Source organism: Gracilinanus agilis, chromosome 3 (genome assembly GCF_016433145.1).
Source record: "Gracilinanus agilis isolate LMUSP501 chromosome 3, AgileGrace, whole genome shotgun sequence".
NCBI classification, from domain to species: domain Eukaryota; kingdom Metazoa; phylum Chordata; class Mammalia; order Didelphimorphia; family Didelphidae; genus Gracilinanus; species Gracilinanus agilis.
Genome location: NC_058132.1, coordinates 301,055,781 through 301,076,677, shown reverse-complemented (window position 1 = coordinate 301,076,677; position 20,897 = coordinate 301,055,781). Strand labels below are relative to the sequence as shown.

The 20,897-nt window shown below is 33.8% G+C and overlaps 1 protein-coding gene across 1 annotated transcript in view; it reads left to right on the top strand.

The window, feature by feature from the left end:
- The window catches only part of SLC35F5 (solute carrier family 35 member F5), a 62,356-nt gene that overhangs the window by 25,400 nt on the left and 16,059 nt on the right, over nucleotides 1-20,897 (top strand). The window contains exons 9-12 of the mRNA XM_044669913.1: nucleotides 3,796-3,883; nucleotides 6,456-6,520; nucleotides 8,049-8,153; nucleotides 17,843-18,002. Of these exons, the coding sequence (XP_044525848.1) occupies nucleotides 3,796-3,883; nucleotides 6,456-6,520; nucleotides 8,049-8,153; nucleotides 17,843-18,002 (418 nt within the window). The remainder of the gene's footprint in view (nucleotides 1-3,795; nucleotides 3,884-6,455; nucleotides 6,521-8,048; nucleotides 8,154-17,842; nucleotides 18,003-20,897) is intronic.

Here is a 20,897-nt window from a genome sequence, read left to right as displayed (position 1 = left end):
AAGGAAAGGAAGGAAGGGAGGGAGGGGGTATAGAGGAGGAATCAACACAGAAAAACTCATTATAGATACAATGTAGCCATAAAGTAAATTCCAAAGGAAGGGAAGTGTAAGCATTTTTTACTGTAAGAGAATCAGGATAGGCTTATTGTAGAAGGTGGGATTTGATCCTTAAAGGAAGCAAGTATTGTTGGGTTTTTTTAGGTATAGGTGAGTAAGGAGTGTATTCCATAGCACTTTCAAGTATTATATGTGTAAATGTGTGAGTAAGGAGTCCACTTGAAATATGGAAGATAGCCTGTGTAAATTATTGTTTTGAGGGTTGGAATATCACGGAAGGACAACATCAAGTAAGCTTATTTTTGTTGGAACCTCAAGTGTATAAGGAAGAGGAATGTGGAATAAGCCTGGAGAATCAGGCAAGAGCCAAATTATGAAAGACTTTGAATGTTAAGTGTGGTATGGTATGTGAGAGAGAGAGAGAGAGAGAGAGAGAGAGAGAGAGAGAGAGAGAGAGAGAGAGAACGAACTTCAGGGCTATGAAGACCTGGGTTCAATTCTAGTCTCTGACAGGCAGTGTCATCCTGAATAGATCACTTAACCTCCTCTTATCTTAGGCAACTCTTCAAGGCTATAATTTTCTGAGAAAGTACTTATCTGTATTAGAACACCCAGTTTTCTCATCTAGGAATTCCCTTTGCCAGTAAATTCCAATCATTATCTTCTGCCCTCTATCCTTAAAAATCAAATGGAGAAATTTGTATTTTAATCTAGAAGCAAGAGGGAACTATGAGAACTTTTTGTATAGGAAAGGAACATGGTTAAACCTGTTTTATGTCATAAAAGGTTGCAAATAGTGTTACTAGATAATTTTAAAAAAGGTTGATATCTTAATGTATAATACTTATGTGACAGAGAGGTCCTACCTATTTGAAAACAACAAAAAAAGGAAATTAGATGACAGACTATCAACTATACTTGCTATCTCACATCTATAAAAATATTTGAAAATGGGTTATGTACGCCTTATGGATATCTTTGTTTTAAATGTACAAAAGAAATAGGTTTTATAGGCACTATCCTCCTGCAGATAGTGTATTTTTTACTGAACTAATATAGGTAGAGAATACAAGATTCCGCTGTGCTTATTTGTTAATTTTTTTTAAAAGTATTTGAACCAATAGCAATTTGCAGTTTTAAAGACTTTTCTTTCTCAAAAATTGTCTTCCAGTTATCTTGTTAAGATAATAAAGTATACCATATGAAATGTGACTGCAGGAATCTACTGATCACTAACATTGGGTGAAGCATCAAACCAGAGTGACATATTCCTAGCTCTAGTATGCAGAGCGCAAATTGATCCTGCTGAGCTCTCAGAATTCTCTTTGTAGACAACGTAATAGCTGCATCGACTTTCTACACTACAGATTTTCAATGAAACACGTAATTGTTTAAAAGAGACTAATTTGATCATCAACATTGGGAAAACAAAATGGATGAAAATGCATGATGATCCTCAGAGAGATGGTGTATCTATTAGTCTCTCCCTATATTTTGGACTGGTGCTCTAGGTGGACAAATGAGCTGGGCCCAGAAATGAGGAGATTAGGTTAAATTATTCTTGAGAAATTGCATAGTCTTTTTTATTTTTCTTTATGCTTTGTTTTTTTAAGAAACCAATTTCTTTATTAACACTATTCTTTCATAATATTATATAGATGTAAATCATGGAATACCACTTTCCCAGAAAGGACAAAAATTACAGGGGACCCAAAGGATTATGGGAAAATGTATGTTTTATCTTTAAAGGGTTGTTAGATGGAAGAAGTTTTAGATAAGTTCTTTTTGTTCCTAGAGGGCTGGTTTAAGTGAAAGGAGAGTTGTTTTAAAGAGGTATCTTTAGATCTACAGAATAATAGACTTACTAATAGAGCTTTTTTCTTTAAATTTATTTTTTTATGTATTTGCTGAAATGGGCATCTTTGCAAGCCACTGAGTTCCCATTCATTGTTGAACTTAAAGCAGAGGCTAGTTGGGGATTTTCTAAGTGAAGTTCCTGTTTATTTAAAGGTTGCCTTTGAAGTCCCTCTGCAATTTTAAAATTTATTTAGTAAGGTCTTACTTTAGTACAACTGATGTGAGCATCTGAGCATCTGAGCTAGGGGTGGTTTCAGTAGCAGTGGTGGTTTTAAGATAAATTAGAGGTAAAAGTCAGTGGGTTTTTACAGCTAATAATGTGTTGGGAGATAATGAAAAGTGAAGAGGTATAATGTTGATCCAAATATTCTGTGTATGTATGCCTGGGAAAAAGGAAGTTCCATTAAGAAATAAAGGCATTAGAAGGGAGGGCATGTTTAGAGAGTAAGATGATTTCAGTTTGAGATATGCCAACTTTGAAGCAGGAGTAGGACATTCAAGTGGAGATATTAACCAAGCAATTGGAAGTATGGAACTGCTTTAGGGAGTGGTTTGGGGAAGAAATATAAATTTGGGTATTAGAAAAAAATATATATATATAACAAATGAAGCAGTTAGTTTAGAAGCTATGGCTAATGAAGATGTTGTAGAGAGGAAGTACAAAGGACAGAACCAGAGTTAAGTGGTGTAGAATGACTTGAAGCACTAGTTTTGGAACTTCAAATCATGCTGCATACACTGCAGTGTCTGCCACACAATTTCTTAGTGTTTATTATCTATAAAATAGGGATGATAATATCAGTGAAAATTCTTTGCAGACTTTCAAGTGCTATATGTGTAAATGTGTTATGTACCCATTTTTAAAGGAGTGGTAGCAAGGTGAAGGTCCAGATGGGTTGATAGCAATAGTCAGACAAGACTGAAAGTATAAGAATGATATATCCTGGAAGCTTGAGGAAGGAAGAATAAGTGTCAAGAATGAAAAGACTGGTTAACAGTACCCAACAGTGCAATCATTAATTTGGTCTCAGTCATGATCAAGGCACTGTTAGGTGCTAGGGAAGCAGACAAAATGAAAAAGATATGGAGATGTCAAGGATGAAAACTTAAAACCGCCATTTGAATCTGGTGATATAAACATGCTCCTCTGTATTTTTATAGCACAACTATTCACGAGAGGGTTGTCTTATCTCCTTCCATTTCTGGTCTGAAGTATTTCCTCAGACCTTATAACTAAATATAATCACCTACTTCTGAACTCTATTCTGGTTTGTAATAACCTATTTTAAAAGCTGAGTCACCTCAAACCAGATGATAAATATTTTTAGTGTTTAAAAGAAAAACTTCTTTACACACTCATGATTATGAATCAGAAAACTGCTTTTGAATCTCCAGTTTTAGCTGCATGAGTTTTTAAAACATATTGATCCATTCTTGAAATATATTAAACATTGTCATTTGATTTATTTTTATTTATCTATTTATTTATTTAGTATATATTTTTAAACCCTTAACTTCTGTATATTAGTTCCTTGGTGGAAGAGTGGTAAGGGTAGGCAATGGGCGTCAAGTGACTTGCCCAAGGTCACACAGCTGGGAAGTGTCTGAGGCCAGATTTGAACCTAGGACATCCCATCTCTAGGCCTAGCTCTCAATCCAATGAGCTACCCAGCTGCCCCTTGTCATTTGATTTAAAGGAATTTTTAATGACCAATGGAAAATTGATTCTAGCTGACTATACTATCATTCATTAAGATTATTTAAATACAAAATATCAACTCATTCTAAAGTTAAGCTTGTCATTTTCTTATGCATGAAAATATTTGGCAATATACAGTCATAAGGGTATTTTAATTAATCATTTATTTTAATCTTTCACAGGGCTTTTTACTTTAATCTTAGCTGCAGTGTTTCCAAGTAACAGTGGAGACAGATTTACTCTTTCTAAACTGTTAGCTGTCATTTTATGGTAAGACTACCAAATTATAAGTATTTTGTTTTGGTTGAAACAAATATAGAATTACTTTTTTCCTGGTCTTGGGATGTAGGGGATGGATTGGGATATAGGGAAAAATGGTACAACTTTATAAAAGTTGGATTTGGTGATAAAAAGATAGGCCAAAGCAAAAGAAACATATCAGTGGAGATTTGAAGGTGGGGTTGTGCTACTCATGCCTGTCTTGAGTTTCTGTTTTTTTTCTGGACCTCTTAGGAAGAATAATTTGTGAAGAGAAGTAGACATTATTGGCTTTCAATTTAATAGAAGTTTTTTTTTTAATCCTTATCTTCTGTCTTAGAATCAATACTATGTATTTAAAATATACTAGCATACTATATCTATATATGTAAAATAAGTCATTATTAAAAGTTCTTTATGGAAAAACAACTTTGAAATACTTAAAGAGTTTGATCAATGTAATAACCAATTGTGATTTCAGAGGATTTATGGTGATGAAGCCTGTTTTTCTTTTTTTTTTTCTTTTTTTTCTTTTTTTTTTAACCTTACCTTCTAGAAGTCTTTGAATTGATACAGGCATCAGTTCCAAGGCAGAACAATGGTAAGGGATAGACTATTGGAGTTAAATGACTTGCCCAGGTCAAGAAAGTGTTTGAGCTAGAAGCTAGATTTGAACTCAAGTCCTCTCAATTCCAGTTTTGGTTCTCTATCCCCTGAGCCACCTCGTTGCCCTTCCTATTTTTAACAAAGAGTTGATATGGTGTAGGTTAAGAAACTTTTTTGGATATAGCTTGAGTGAAGAGTTTGTGTTTTGTTTTGTTTTGCTTGGAAATGTATATTAATATAAGGGATTTGTTTTTGTTTTTTTCCACAAGGACAGAGGTGGGAGGGTTAGAAGGGTTAAAGTAGCAAGAAAAAAAAGAAAAAAGAAAGGAAGAAAAAAAAAAGAAAAAAGGGTCATTGAGGCATCTTTATTTAAAATGCATAGAAGAGAAAGTAAGGAAGGCCAGAAAGAAGCATAGACAAGCAGAACAGCTTTGAAAGCTACAGGTTGAACTTATTACGTACTTTAAAACAAAAGCAAGCTATGTAATAAAGCCCTACAGTTTCATGTATAATCTGCATTTTTCTGCATTTCATATATCTTCTATATACAGGAGAATGTCCTTTTTATTTGGGCTAAATTCAGAACTTAAAAACAAGCAAAACCAGAATCTCTTAAGGGAAAACATCTATTGATTATTTATTTTGCTATCCTGAGTTCTAATCCATGGATTTTATAATCAGACTAATTATCTTATAATGCCTGAGTTTTTCAGCCATAATAATTCTCCAAGACTATCTACTAAGTGGTATAGGGATTATAATCTGCTACCACAAATAGAAGTACCCACATCAAAGAAATCACAAATCCTATTTAGGTAAAGGTTAAGAATATTTCATTATTCCACTTAAATAGATGCAACTTGAAAGCGGTTAATAGGATTTAGAATTGGAAGGGAACTTAGAGATCATCTAGTTCAACCCTTTTATTTTATAGATGAGGAAAACTGATGACCAGAAATGTTAAGTGACTGGTCTAAAGTCACACACACAGCAAACAAAGGTAGGATTTGAACCCAAGTCATCCTATAGTACCATATAGTGAGTCGGAAATGAAAATGCTGACCTTTGCCAAATTTTGAATTGGTTAGGTCTTTGAATCAGCCTTACTTTTCCTCTGTGAAAATGATATAGTTATTCTTTTAACTTTCTATAGCAAAATGTCACTATTTTTGTTTTGCTTATAAACGTATTTGTAGGGTTCGAGAAAGAAATGTTGTTGCCTTTATAGATTTGAGGTTTTTTTCTTTATTCTTTAATATGCTCTGAAATCCAATTTTGGCTGACATCTTAATAATTCATATGTTAGCCAACATGCATTTGGTAAGAGCTTATTATGTACCAGGCATTGTGCTAAATGCTAGAGATACAAAGAAAAATAAAAAGCAATTCTTATCCTTAAGGAGATTGCATTCTAATGGAATAGGCAGCATGTACTTAAGCAGTTGCACAGATAATTACAGAATGGATTGAAATTACCTTATAAAGGAAGGCATCAGAAGCTAAGGGTTTGGAAGAGACCTCCTATAGAAGGTGGCATTTGACCTGACCCAGGGATTCTAAGAGCTAGAGGTAAGGGATGGGAGAAAACATTCCAGGTATTGGGAACTATTAAGGCAAGACTATGGAAATGAAATGTCTCTTACCCTGACTTCCTTCAAGATTCAACTGAAATTTATAAACAGAAATATATCTAAGAAGTTTAACCCTAATAAAAAAAATTTTTCTTGTGGTTTAAAAAAAAAATCAATCATTTCTATTTACGTATTACATTGAGTACCTCACTCTACCCATTCCCCTGACCTGAATTTAACAGGTTGATTGACTATTTCTCCCATAAATAACCTTTAAAAAAAAACCTCAATGTCAAGATTAGTGACTATGGACAGTTTAAAGATCTCTCACTAAAAATTATTTTTAAAAGCAGCTTTCTTCAGAATAAATTGTTATTCTGATTAGTAATGACCCCTTTTTTCCATAGCATTGGAGGTGTTGTGCTGGTAAACCTTTCAGGGTCTGAGAAATCTGCTGGAAAAGATACAATAGGTATGTACAAGTCTCTGTATATGTAAGAAAGCTTAACTTATATATGTAGATATATCATGCTATATTTTTCATATAGCTATAGGTAAAGGATAAATAGTTGTTAAATAGTACAAGGGGCCAGATTTGTGCTTTCATTGATAGCAGGAACTTCTAGAGGAGAAACTTCTAATAACGCTAGATAATGCCATTAGGCACCCTTTCTACAATTTATGGCCTTTAAATGTTTTCTTTCTTTATTTTATTTATTTAATTTTTTTAAACCCTTAACTTCTGTGTATTGGCTCATAGGTGGAAGAGTGGTAAGGGTGGGCAATGGGGGTCAAGTGACTTGCCCAGGGTCACACAGCTGGGAAGTGTCTGAGGCCAGATTTGAACCTAGGACCTCCCATCTCTAGGCCTGACTCTCAATCCACTGAGCTACCGAGCTACCCAGCTGCCCCCCATTAAATGTTTTTGTTAGTGCTAAGAGATTATGTGACCTCTTCAAGATTATATTACCAGCATGTGTAAGATGCTAGACTTGAATAAGAGTTCTTCCTGGCATTGAGAAAAGCTCTTTATTCATTACCACACTTTTCCCACTCTGTTTAATCGATCTCAATATTTTATAAGAGTATATATATAGTGTATTATTATGTATGTATACAGCTATAGATATGTACACACCTTTATGGGAAAAGACAGTATAGTAGAGTGGAATGAGGAGTTATTTCCAGATCAGGAACTTACATTCAGATCCTAGTTCTGCTGACTTCCTGTGTTACTGTGGGCAAGCCATCTAACCTCTTTGGGCTTCAATTTCCTCATCTGTTCCCTTTCCAAATTATATTGTTCATGTACAAATAGGATTCAGTTGTTTGTAATCTGGTTGCACAATTATAAACATTCAAATCCCAATTTTCACATTTATCATTTATTTTACTCCGAATGTCTTTTTTGGTTATGGGAAGTTGAGAGCCTGAAAACCAAAAAGAAAAAAATGAATGCAATAAAATTTTTGAAGTGCTAAGAATTTTTCACAAAGCAAATATTTGACTTGTTTGAAATTTAATTAAATGTCTTTAATGATTTATTAAAATTTCATATTCCAAAACCATCAAGAATAAGTAGTAAGTTTATTAAATATTTATTAATATGTCTTCTGTAAACCAGTTACTACATAGTTTAAGGGTTATAAGACTGGAACAACACACGTTTCCTGTCTTCAAGGAACTTGAAATCTAGTTGGGCATATCAACTTCAATGCATTATTTAACTAGAAAAAAAATATAAGATTGTGAGTGTGTAATTGTAGTAAGTACTAAAGAGAACAGTAAGAATTAAGGGAAAGGAGAGATCGGTGTTGACAGGAGTAGTTGGAAAAGGCTTTGTGGAGGAGATGGGATTTGAGTTGGACCTTGAAGGATGGGTATGATTTGAATAGAAAAGAATGGAAACAATAGAAAGACAAAGGACCAGGGAAATGGAAAAAAGGCAAATGTGTTTTAAGAGTACATAAAAAAAAAAACCCTGCTTTTTACATTTACAGGTTCTATTTGGTCTCTTATTGGTGCCATGCTCTATGCTGTCTATATTGTTATGATTAAGAGAAAAGTAGACAGAGAAGATAAGTTGGATATACCAATGTTCTTTGGTAAGACTATTAATTCATAGAATTTTTTTTCTCTAAATAACTAACTCACTTTCTGTGTGTTGTCATTATTTTAATATTTTATTACTTAATTTTCTTTAATTTATGAAGGTATCTGATTAAATTCATGAAATTTTATCACCATAAGGTACTTTGTGATTAAATAGTCTATTCCACCCCTACCCCCACCTCTATTTTGCAATTTACACTCATTATGGTTGATTCTATCCTCCCTACTTGGGAAGGACAATTATAGAACCGTAGAACTTAATTGGAAGGAGAGTATATCAGAATCCATTTTTTCCAACACATACCTGAGCAACAAAGACTTATGTAATGTATCCCAAAAGTGATTATCCAGTCTTTGCTTGAAGACCTCCAATAAGTATGTATCTATTCCCCCCCAAGTCAGTTGTTCCATTTATGGTCACTTTTATTTGTTAGTTTCTCCTCACCATACCTAAATCTACTACTTTAGAACATCTACCCATAGTTTTATCTCATAGGGCCAAGGAGAGCAACTGTAATCTCTCTCTCTCTTTTTTTTTTTTTTTAAACCCTTGTACTTCGGTGTATTATCTCATAGGTGGAAGAGTGGTAAGGGTGGGCAATGGAGGTCAAGTGACTTGCCCAGGGTCACACAGCTGGGAAGTGTCTGAGGCCAGATTTGAACCTAGGACCTCCTGTCTCTAGGCCTGACTCTCACTCCACTGAGCTACCCAGCTGCCCCTGTAATCTCTCTTTCATGAGATAGCTCTTAAATATTTGAAAATGGTGATCATGTGCCCTCTTCCTACGAATTCTTCTCTTCTCCAGACTATATAGACTCAATTTCTTCCATTGTTATTTATATCTGAGCTTCTCGGTTGCTTTGCTTTGGACGTTCTTCAGCTTGTTAGTTTCATTCATGAAGCATCCGGAACCAAATTCTAGATGTCTTACTAAGACAGGAAAGAATAAATCTCATTTCTCTGTTCCTCTTCCCCCACCCCCAAATAAGGTCTTAGATACTGTGCCTTGAAATACAACCTAATATTGTAGTCAATATTTTTTTGACTATCATATTGCACTAGTGACTCACTGAGTTGGTTATCCATTAGTTTTCAGATCTTTTTCTAATATACTACATCCCATATTTTGTACAGAAGTCGATTTTCTTTTAAACTGTAGTACAAGACTTAACATTTATCCCTATTAAATTTCATCCTCTTAATCAGGGTCAAAGGTCATAGCCTGTTATAACCTTTTGAGATTATATTTTGACAGTTTTAATACTTCATACCTTTGTATGATTTGCTAATTTGATAAGCCTGTCTTTATTTAAGTTATTGACAGACTTCTTTAACCACATAAGGCCAAGCACCTCTGGAATAGTTCATTAGAGATTGCCTTTTAAGTTGGCATGAATTGCTTATTGACTACTCTTTGGGTCTGTCTGTTCAGCTTTTTCTGAATCCACCCAATTATAATGCCATCTAGTTCATATCTCTGTCTTTCCTCTAAGAATTTCATGAAAGGGGGCAGCTGGGTAGCTCAGTGGATTGAGAGTCAGTCCTAGAGACGGGAGGTCCTAGGTTCAAATCCGGCCTCAGATACTTCCCAGCTGTGTGACCCTGGGCAAGTCACTTGACCCCCATTGCCCACCCTTACCACTCTTCTACCAAGGAGCCAATACACAGAAGTTAAGGGTTTAAAAAAAAAAAGGATTAAAAAAAAAGAGAATTTCACAAAAAATTTTGTCAGAAACCTTGGATAAACTATATGGCATTCCTCTGGCCTACCAGTCTATTAACCTCAAAAAAATGAATTAGCTTAATTTGCTATGATGTGTTTTTAAATTTTATTAATATATTTTGTTTTTTATGTTGACTAAATTTCCCTGATACATCCTTTTATTTTCACATCCAGAGAGCTATTTTCATATAACAAAGAATTTTTTAAAAGGGGAAAAAAAAGCAAAGAAGAGAGAAAATAATCTTTGGATCTTCTACTCTGTAAAGTAGTAAGAAGGAGGTATTTTCTCATAGGAGCCATTATTTATTTTTTGAAAAGACTAGCAAAATATAAATCTGTAGCCAACTTGATAAAAAAGGAAGACAGAAAATCAAATCAACAAAATAGCAAATGAATAACAGTCTCACAACGAAATCAGAAGAAATAAAATGATAAGAACCTGTTATGCAGAGTTATATAATAATTAAGCTGATTATATAAAAGAGTTTTATAGCTTACCTTAAATTAGAATAGAAAATAATAGAAAACCAAGTAGAGATCTTAAGTACTTCAGTCTTGGAAAAGGAAGTAGGATTAGTTCCAAAGAAATTACAAAATTAAAGATATAAAAAACAATTTTTGGTCCTACAGAAAAATTCTATCAAACCTTTAAAAATGAATTAATATAAATACTACATAAATTATTTTCAGAAATTGAGAAAGCATTCTTCCAGATTCATTTTTTTAATGAGACAAATATGCTAAAATACCACAGGAAGGATAAAATGAGAGAAATATTAAACAATATTATTGAGTTTTGATTCAAAAAATTTTTAAACCTATCAATTAGGCTTTAATACTTACTCAAGAAATTTTTCATTATGACCAAATTGAATGTTATACAAGGACCTTTTAGCATTAGGAAAACAACATTATTAATCATATTTAAAACATCCTAAACCATAGAATTATCTCAAGAGATATAGAAAAAGCCTCTAAGTGTAAAAAGATAGAAAGGGGTGTGAGCACAGGAAAGAGCCAGAGCTCCAGCAGCCTACCTTGATGGAGCACCAGAGAGACAGAGCTACTCAGAATCTACATCCTGCCTACAACATCATGCTAAGATAGGAGGAGAGTGGGGCACTGGAAAAAGAAGTCCAGAGGCACAAAATTCCATTTACACAAGCCTATGGCATAATAAAATAGTAATTTATTCTAAAAATTCCTACAAAGTATAGGCACAGAGGAATTATTTTCTAATATAAAAATTATCTAAAACTAAACATACTAAAATAACAGAATAAAACAAGGATATTCTCTCTCTCTCTGTTATTATTTGACAAAGTCTTATAAATTCCTGCAATGACAATAAGATAAAATGATAACTAATTAAAAAAATTCTAGCATTTAGATAATGCTTTAAAGTTTTAAAAAGGTGGTATTGTCCCCATTATACAGATTAGGAAACTAAGGCAAAGGTTAAGTAGGACTTATCTGGGATGATAAAAGTGAGGTCTGATTCAAACTTAGGTCTTCCTAACACCATGTCAGGAAGGACTGTCAAGCTGCATATGTGAAATACAGTATAAACATATGTATAAAGGATATAAAACTCTCCCTGTTTGCTAATGATTTGTATTTAAGTAGAAGATCTGGAGGAATGAGCAGAATTTATGCCATTTAGTTATGACAGTTAATATCTTTGGCAAAGTCATAGGCTGTAAAATAAAACCTTAAAAATCAATAGCATTTCTTTAAAATAAAAAATAAATTCAAGAGGCAATAATAGAAAGGAAAATCTCATTCACAGTAACTACAAAATGTACCAGATATTTGGGAAGCAACTTAGCAAAGCATACATCAACTACAAAGTTTAAAAATAAAGAATAACAAATAGCTAAAAAAATTTTCAGTGCTTGTGGCTGGGCCATGGCAATATGCTAAAAAAATTATTTTAAAAATAAATTTACAATTCTAAAGCTATTCTAATAATACTTATAAAGGAGATTTTTTTTAATAGTTTTAACTAATAACTATTAATTTGGAGAGATGAGATTTTTTAAAAATCAGGGAAATAATGAAGATGTGGGAATGAAGGGGTAAGTAGCATTTCCAGATTTCATTACAAACTGTATTATAAATAAAGCAAGCCGTCAAAACCATTTAGTTTGAATTTTTAAAAAATTGAGAGAAAAAGAACAGTGGATCAGACTGAATAAGAGAGAATTAGAAATAATGAAACTTCACAAACCATGACCTGTTCATGTTGAAGACATAATACAAATATATAATTCTTTGTAATTGCTATAGTCCTTTCAAGATGTTTCAAGATGATTAAAAGGTCTTTTAATATTGCCTTTTAAGATTTTAGTAATTGAAGCCAGGTTTATTGGCTGTATTTTCTTAAGTTGTCCTTAAGAAAATTAGTCATTAGTTTTTTATTTCATGAGCATTTCCATATACATATGCCCTTTTCTAGCTTCCCCCTGCAAGCCCCCAGAACCATCTAAAGAAAAATAAAGATAAAGAAAATTGACACAATATTTACGCTAAACTGAGCAACACAGAAACCATTTGTGAAAATGTATGCAATATTGCCAACTTATGATTAGCACACTCTACCCCTTTTTTGAAAACCAAGGTATTTGTACTCTAGTACTTTGATACATTACCTTCTTCAGCAAAATATAGCCTTTGTGGACCTGAAGACTTGAACTTGTCAGGGGCAACTAAGTGCTTTTTTAAATGACTCTTGGGGACAGCTGGGTAGCTCAGTGGATTGAGAGTCAGGCCTAGAGACGGGAGGTCCTAGGTTCAAATCCAGCTTCAGACACTTCCCAGCTGTGTGACCCTGGGCAAGTCACTTGACCCCCATTTGCCCACCCTTACCACTCTTCCACCTATGAGCCAATACACAGAAGTTAAGGGTTTAAAAAAAAATGACTCTCTTCTTGGGTTCCACTCTTTGACTGTCTACATAGATGTGACCCAAAGTATATGTAGAAATGTCTCTTGTCCAAATTACTACAAGTATTTGAATGAACTCTATAGAATTTGTAATGGGACAGATAGTACAGATGGATAAGAAGTTATGGACAGAGTTGAAAAAGGATCTGCCATTTGGAAATTTCAGATCCTCTAATTGACTCCAAAATTCCAAAAGAAACCGGTATCCACCTTGTATTGTTTGTTGTTTTTTTTTAAATCCGTATCTTCTGTCTTGGGAGTCAATACTGTGTATTGGCTCCAAGGCAGAAGAGTGATAGGGGCTAGGCAATGGGGGTTAAGTGACTTGCCCAGTTCATATAGCTAGAAAGTGTCTTGAGGTCAGATTTGAACCTAGGACCTCCCATCTCTAGGCCTGGCTCTCAATCCACTGAGCCACCCAGCTGCCCCCCAGTACCCACCTTTTAAATACTAGTATTCTATAAATGTTGCTATATGGCAATGATATGTGGAATACAAGTTTCTGAATTACTAAATATGAGTGATCACACCAGGCACTGTGGTGACATGTGGTGGCTGTGAGCCAAAGTCTTATCCTTTGAGCTTTTGTTTTCATTACTCTTAGCTTTCTTTTCTAGCTTCTTTTTGAGCATTCTAAGCTTTTAGCACACAACAATATATTTTTCCTCAGAGTAGAGCATGGATATAGTTGAAAAGAAGAATTTTTCATCTTACTGCCAAAAGGGAAGAGGGTAGCAACCTTTCTTCACTTTTACTGAGTCACATCCCTTTTCTTCTTTATTGGGTAATAGAAATCTCATGTGACAGATAATCCAGACTCATTTTTTTCATGTGACAATGTGTACTTCATAAGAAAACAAAAGAAATAAATTCACTATCACACTATTAGGAATAATGCATTCTTTGGTTTTATTGCCATATTAGGAAGAAAGATCATATGGGCTTTTGAAATTGGTTCTGCCTGGTATTTCCTTATTGTGATTAAAACTGTTTTTGCACCCACAGCTAGGTAGCACAGTGAGCCTATAGTCAGGAAGACTTATCTCCTTGAGTTCCAATCTGGCCCAAGGTACTTACAAGTTTTGTGAGCCTGGGCAAGTCACTTAACTCTGCTTGCCTCAGTTCTTCATCTGTAAAATAAGTTGGAAAAGGAAATGACAGAACCATTTCAATATGTTTGCCAAATGGGATCATCAAGAGTCAGACATAACTAATATGACTGAATGACAAAATTAGTTTTCAGAACTCTTAAGCTCACTATAAACTTGGTTTAGAGCTTTCTCAAATAGAATCCATCCATTCTTTGTTACCTTATATCTACTTAAAAATAAAACTGATATTCATAGGTCTGTTTTTGGAAATGAAGTTCTTAGTTCTTCTGGAAACTATTATGGTAATGAAGAAGAACCATATAAAGGCTATTCTTTGTCTCTGTGTCATCAGATAAGGAGATTGTGTGGTATTGTAGAGAGAACCTTTGGCCCAGTGTTAGAAGACCTTTGTTCTTTCTCTGTTACCAATTTGCTATATAATCTTGAGTCAGTCTGTTAAACTCTTGGCCTCAGTTTCCGAGTCTTTGAAATGAGAATTGATCTATTTGATTTCTAAAGTTGTTTCTTACTTTAAAATCTGACTCAATTGTAGTAACATCAGCAAAATGATATGTCAATAAAGTTATATTCAAGTATTCTGGGTGCAAGTAAAGTGTTCTATCAATGACATGTTTTTTTCTTAAAAATGTGAAAAGAAAATTGTTCCTACTTTTACTTTTGTAAGATAACTAGTTTACTAAACTCCCTTCAAGTATGACATGCTGTGTCAAATCTAAATTGGTTTGAAATCTTGTGAAGTTTTCCTTCTTAGTGTAATGTTAATAATTGGAAAAATATTTTTATTTTGAAGAAGTAGTGCTTCCAGGAAATTTTTAATCAGTATCTGTGACTTGAGTTTGTAAAAACAAGACAAAAATGTCAAATATAATGACATAAAGTGCTGTAAACAGAGGAGGAAAGAATTCATTATATTGAAATTTTCAAAATGTACATATTTGGAAAAGAGTGAAATTGAACTGGATCTTGAATGAATAAGATTTGGATAGGTCAATCAATTAGTCCACAGATATCGCCTTATTTTCTGTTGTTGTGTGCTAGGTACTATTCTAAATTCTAGGGATAGAAATTCTCCCCCAAAACTTTTACCTTCTCTCTTAGTTCTAAGGCAGAAATGTCAGTTCCAAAGCAGAAGAGCAATAAGGCCTAGGCAAGTGTGGTTAAGCGAGTTGCTCAGGGTCACACAACTAATAAATGTCTGAGGTCAAATTTGAACCCAGGACTTCCTGTGTCTCCATGCCTGGCTCTTTATTCACTGAGCCACCTAGCTTCTCTGGAGTCTAGAAAACTTAAAGAATGTGATACTTGTGTGTCCAGTAGTAACTTAATAAATGCTTGTTGACTAAGTTTTGCAGAAAACTAGTGATTCCAGGAGGTGAAGGTGAAGAGCATTTTAGACATGGAAAACAGCCATTCCAAAGGCATAAATGTAAAAGATGGAGGGTTGTAGGCAAGGATCAGGAAAATGGCCAGTATAGCTGGACTGAAATGGGGAATAATGTATAAGAATAGAAAGATAAGAAGAACTTGAAAGAATATGTGAAGAACACTAAATGTGAGAAGACTTTATATTTGTTCCTAGAGCTTATAAGGAGCAACTTAAGTTTGACTCTGTGTATATGGAGGTGATGTGGTGAAATGTACACTTGAAGAAAATTTCTTTATTGGGAATTAGAATGGGAAGAGACTTGAGTTAGAGCAACTAATTAAGAGTCCATATCAATAATCCAGGTACTTATATCAGGGTAGTGACTATGTTAGTAGAGAAAAGGAAGTGTATTCAAGAGATGTTGCAGAGATAGAACTGATAAGATTTGACAGAAATTAGATATGTGGAGTGAGTAACACTGAGGAATAAAGGATGACATCAAGATTATGGACCTGGATAAGTGAAAGAATTTTGGTGTCCCCAGCAGCAATAGGGTTGAGTTTTTGGGAAAGACAATGAAAAAGTTTTATCATTTGGACATGTTTGAATTTGAGATCCTTGAAGAACTTTTGGTTTGAAATGTCTAATCAGCAATTGGTGATACTGGAATAGAGCTTAGGCATGGAAGAAAGAATTCATAAAGATTATTTTGACCAAATTGAATCTAAGGATTTGTGTAGAGAAGTAGTGGGAGTTCTGCTTGGAAAATTAGGATATAACTAGTTCATGGAGGTTATTAAATGATAAAATGAGTAGTTTAGATTTTATCCTGAAAGAATACTTTAGAACTTAATGGATTTATGATCTCATTGACATAGAAACTGTAGTTATTTGTGTAAATCATATCCTATCCATGTCTTCTCATCCTGTTTAATTTTTGCCTTCCTCTTCTATAAATCCTTCAGAAGCCATCTACTTATAGATCTTCCTCTATATCTTTTAGAATCACATGGACACCAGCCAGTAAAACACTCGTGATGTCTATCACTCATGTTTATTAAATAACTAGACAATGGCATGTCATATATCATACATTGCTGTTTTTCAGTGCTGCCAATGAAATGGAACCTAGAAGATTCTGTTTTTTTTTTTTTTTAATGTAGGACAATTTTCAAACTTTGTCTTTCCCTTCCCTATCTCCTCTCCCCTCTCCCAAAAAGAAAACAGGTAACTTAATTTTTGGCATCATTTATTGAGGAAATTAAGGAATGATGGCTAGAAGAATGCATGTAATCCCCCTGTATTCTGCTCCAATCACACCACACTTGGTCACTTCCAAATGTTTAATTTTAGGAAGGACATTGAAAATTGAAACATAACTAGAGCATGCCCAGATGGTTAGGTGATTGAGTGCCATGTCATACAGTATTGGTGGAAGGAACCAGTCATAATTCAGAAAAGAGATGACAGATTAGTTGTAATGGAATATTTGAAGGACTATGGAAATAGTGGTGACACATTCTGTTTGAACCCAGAGGGTCAAACAAATAAGGTGGGTAAAAATATGTAGACAAATTTAGGTTTGGAATAAGTAAAAAACTTCTGAATTAGAAGGACCCCAAAGTGGAATGGACTTCATATTAAAGTAATGGCTTCCCCTTTTCTGGTGGGCTTCAGGAGAGGTTGGATGACCAGTTTCAGAGAATGTTAATTCCTGTTCCCACGGATTCCTTAGCTTCCTTCCAACTTAACTTTGTAATTCTGTGAAATTCTTCAATGTTTTTCATGTTATGAAATCTTATTCCTGCTTATTGAGATAGTTAGTATCTACAGATGACAGCAGATATAACTTGTGTCTTATGGCCCACTTACCCCTTTTTTCCCTCCAAATAAATCTTAGGATGCCATGTGAATCTCAGGAATTCCCTGAAATCTTATCTCAAGTCTTAGTCCATGACGTTCATAATGAGATTAGACCAGATCCTATTTTCAAAAAGTTATAAATTGGCAATCCCCTTCTATGTCATTTTTAATATGGTCCTTAGAATATGTTGCCTTTTATTATAATTATTTGTTTTTTTGTTTGTGTGAGTTCCTGAAGGGTAAGGACCATGTATATTATGCTTTTCATGTGTAGTTAAATATTCAGCAAATATTTGTTGAATGAATAAAGTAAAAACTCAATTCTTCAATGATAATTTGAATTCTAATATCTTTAATAATTATATCTTTCTGAACTAAGGTTCTCTAGTGTTAACAACTTTGTGTTCAATACTATTTAGCATCATTTTAGTAGTGGTTCTCATCATCTATGCTAATTTAAGTTCAAGAGAACTAATGTTCATCAGTTTTTTAATAGAATTTTTGTCTGTTAAGTTATATAACATCAGCCAGGTAGCAAGCCTGGCTTTCACCTTCTAGTGAAATAAACAGTAAAGACTTATGCCAGATTCAGAGATATAGTTTGACAATAAAAAAGTTATGGAAGAAAATAAATTGTAGTGACTAACTGATTCTTTTATATGTGTGTTCAGGTTTTGTAGGCCTCTTTAATCTGCTGCTGTTATGGCCGGGCTTCTTTTTACTTCATTATACTGGATTTGAGGCCTTTGAGTTTCCCAATAAATTAGTATTAATGTGCATTGTTATTAATGGCCTAATTGGAACAGTTCTCTCAGAGTTGCTGTGGTTATGGTATGTACTATTTATTTTATATAAATATTATCTTTTTTATTTTTTTAAAAGACATCTACTATAGGCATTTCTCAACTAACTTTCTTCATTGAGCCCATGAAAACTTTTGTGCTTTCAGGAAGCAGTATAGTACTTTAAAAACAAGGTTCAAATAGTAGGTAATTTTGGGAATGGGGGAAAAGGTTTTTTTGGGGAGGGGGATCATTAAAAATTTTTTTTTAAAATTTTATTCCAGTAACAAATGTACACATAAGTTTTCCAAGGTTACATGATTCAAGTTGTCTCCATCTTCTCTTTCCTCCCCTCTCTTGTAGTTAACAAGCAATTCTACTGGGTTTTATGTGTATTATTACTCAAAAATCTATTTCCATATTGTTCATTTTTGTAATAATCTTTTAAAACCAAAGTCACAAATCATATACCCAAGTAAACAAGTGATAAATTATGTTTTCTTCTGCATTGCTACTCCAATAGTTCCTTCTCTAGATGTGGATAGCATTCTTTTCATTAATTCCCTCAGAATTGCCTTGGATCATTATATTGTTGTTAGTAGCAAAGTCTATTACATTTGCTCGTCCCACAGTGTTTTAGTTACTGTGTACAGTTTCTCCTGCTTCTACTTATTTCACTCTTCATCAGTTCATGTAGGTCCTTGTAGTATACAGAATTGGGGGTTATAGTTTTTTCTAGCTTTGGCTGAGTTCCAAAAAGCTGTTAGAGGTTTTAGAATCTTGAGGAGAGGCAGTTGACTGGATCTTCCATGAAGGGAGGAAGTCAATGAGCGAGCTCTTAGATTATCTAGCTTCAATATTGAAATTTAGCCTAGCATGGATATTTTTACTTAAGAAATTAATAATTTAGATAGACCCTTTATATCTTCCTTTCCTAATTACCACCCTGCCTTCCCTCCCTTACCTTAGTGGCTGTGGAGTTTATAAGGAGAGAAATTAGAGAGGAGTTAAATCTGTGAAGAGTTATCTAATTGACAGCATTATTTATAATTTAATCAAATCATCATTTATTTTCTTTAGATAGATTTTGTAAAACTGAGTAAGGCAGGTCCTTACTCAGATTCCATCTTTACTTCCCTTCCCCCACCTGAGGTTCCTGAGATAACTGATAGGGCTTTCCTTTAACCCACCTTCCTAACAAACATTCTTCAAACAATTAAACCCTTTGTGTTTCAATAGTTCTATTTAGTGTATTTTGTCTGTTAGTTATCAAGAGGGGAGAAGAGGGAAAGAGACAACCTACTCTGGGCTCAGAGGGAAGCTGGGCATCCATCTTGAAGGAAGGTGTTACTTCAAAATAGGTCCCTTCCTGTGAAATTAACTAAAGCCTGTTTGTTAATTTCAGTCTAGTCTATTTCTCTCAGCTTGTGTTTGAGTCTAAGTCCCTGTCTGTAAGCCTGCAGTGTTAGTCTGTTTAGTTTAACTTCTTTTCTCCCAAAGATCTCTGTTTCCCTTCTGTGTTATACTCCTGACTTCAGTCCTATTATACCCTGAATCTCCTTTAATCCCAGCCTACCTGTAGCCTAGTTTATTCACATACCAAGTCTCCAACATCCTCCTTTCAATTCCCTTACCCCAAACACCTTTCCTCAAATTACCCCCATTACATCCTTCCAGTTCTTATAGAAATCAACGGTTTCATCCTTTCTTATAGCACAACAGTATTCCATCACCATAATAGACCACAATTTATTCAGTTATTCCCCAATTGAGGAACATTCCCATAGTTTACAATTTTTTGCTGCCACAAAAAGTGCAGCTATAAATATTTTTGTACAAACAGGTCCATCCTCCACCACCACCCCCTTTTTTTTTAATCTCTTTGAAATATGGACCTGGTAGTGGAATTGCTGGATTGAAAGGCATGCATTGTTTTAAAACCTTAAAGACATAATTGCAAATTGCCTTCCAGAATGGTTATATCAATTCACAACTCCACAAGCAATGCATTAGTGTCCCAATTTTGCCATATTTTCTCCAATATTTATTATTTTCCTTTACTGTCATATTGGCCAATCTGCTAGGTGTAAGGTGGTATTTAAGAGTTGTTTTGATTTGCATTTCTCTAATCAGGAGGGATTTAGAACACTTTTTTATATGATTATTGATAACTTTGATTTCTTCCACTGAGAACTCCCTATTCATATTCTTTGATCATTTGTCAATTGGGGAATGATTTGGTTTCTTTTAAATTTGATTTAGTTCTTTATATATTTGAGAAATGAGACCTTTATCAGAGAAATTTGTTATAAAATTTTTTTCCTAGTTTGTTGCTTCCTTTCTAATCTTGACTGCATTGGCTTTATTTGTACAAAACCTTTTTAATTTAATATAATCAAAATTATTCATTTTACATCTTATCATGTTCTCTATTTCTTGTTTGGTCTTAAATTCTTCCTTTCTTCATAGATCTGACAGGTATACTATTCTACAATCACCTAATTTACTTATAAAGTCTGTAATGCATTAAAAGTCACTCTTTATGCTTAAGTCATATACCCATTTTTAATTTATCTTGGTATAGGGTGTGATATGTTGATCTAAACCTAATTTTTGCCATATTGTTTTCTAGTTTTTTCAGCAGTTTTTGTCAAATAGTGATTTCTTATCCCAAAAGCTAGGATCTTGGGGTTTATCAAATACTATATTGCTGATGTCATTTACCCCATCTGTTCCATTGATCCATTCTTCTATCTCTTAGCCAGTAACAGATTGTTTTGATGATCACTGTTTTATAGTACAGTTTAAGATCTGGTACACCTAGGCTCTCATCCATCACAGTTTTTTTCATTAATTTCCTTGATATTCTTGATCTTTTGTTCTTCCAGATGAATTTCGTTATTATTTTTTCCAATTCTATAAATATATATATATATATATATAT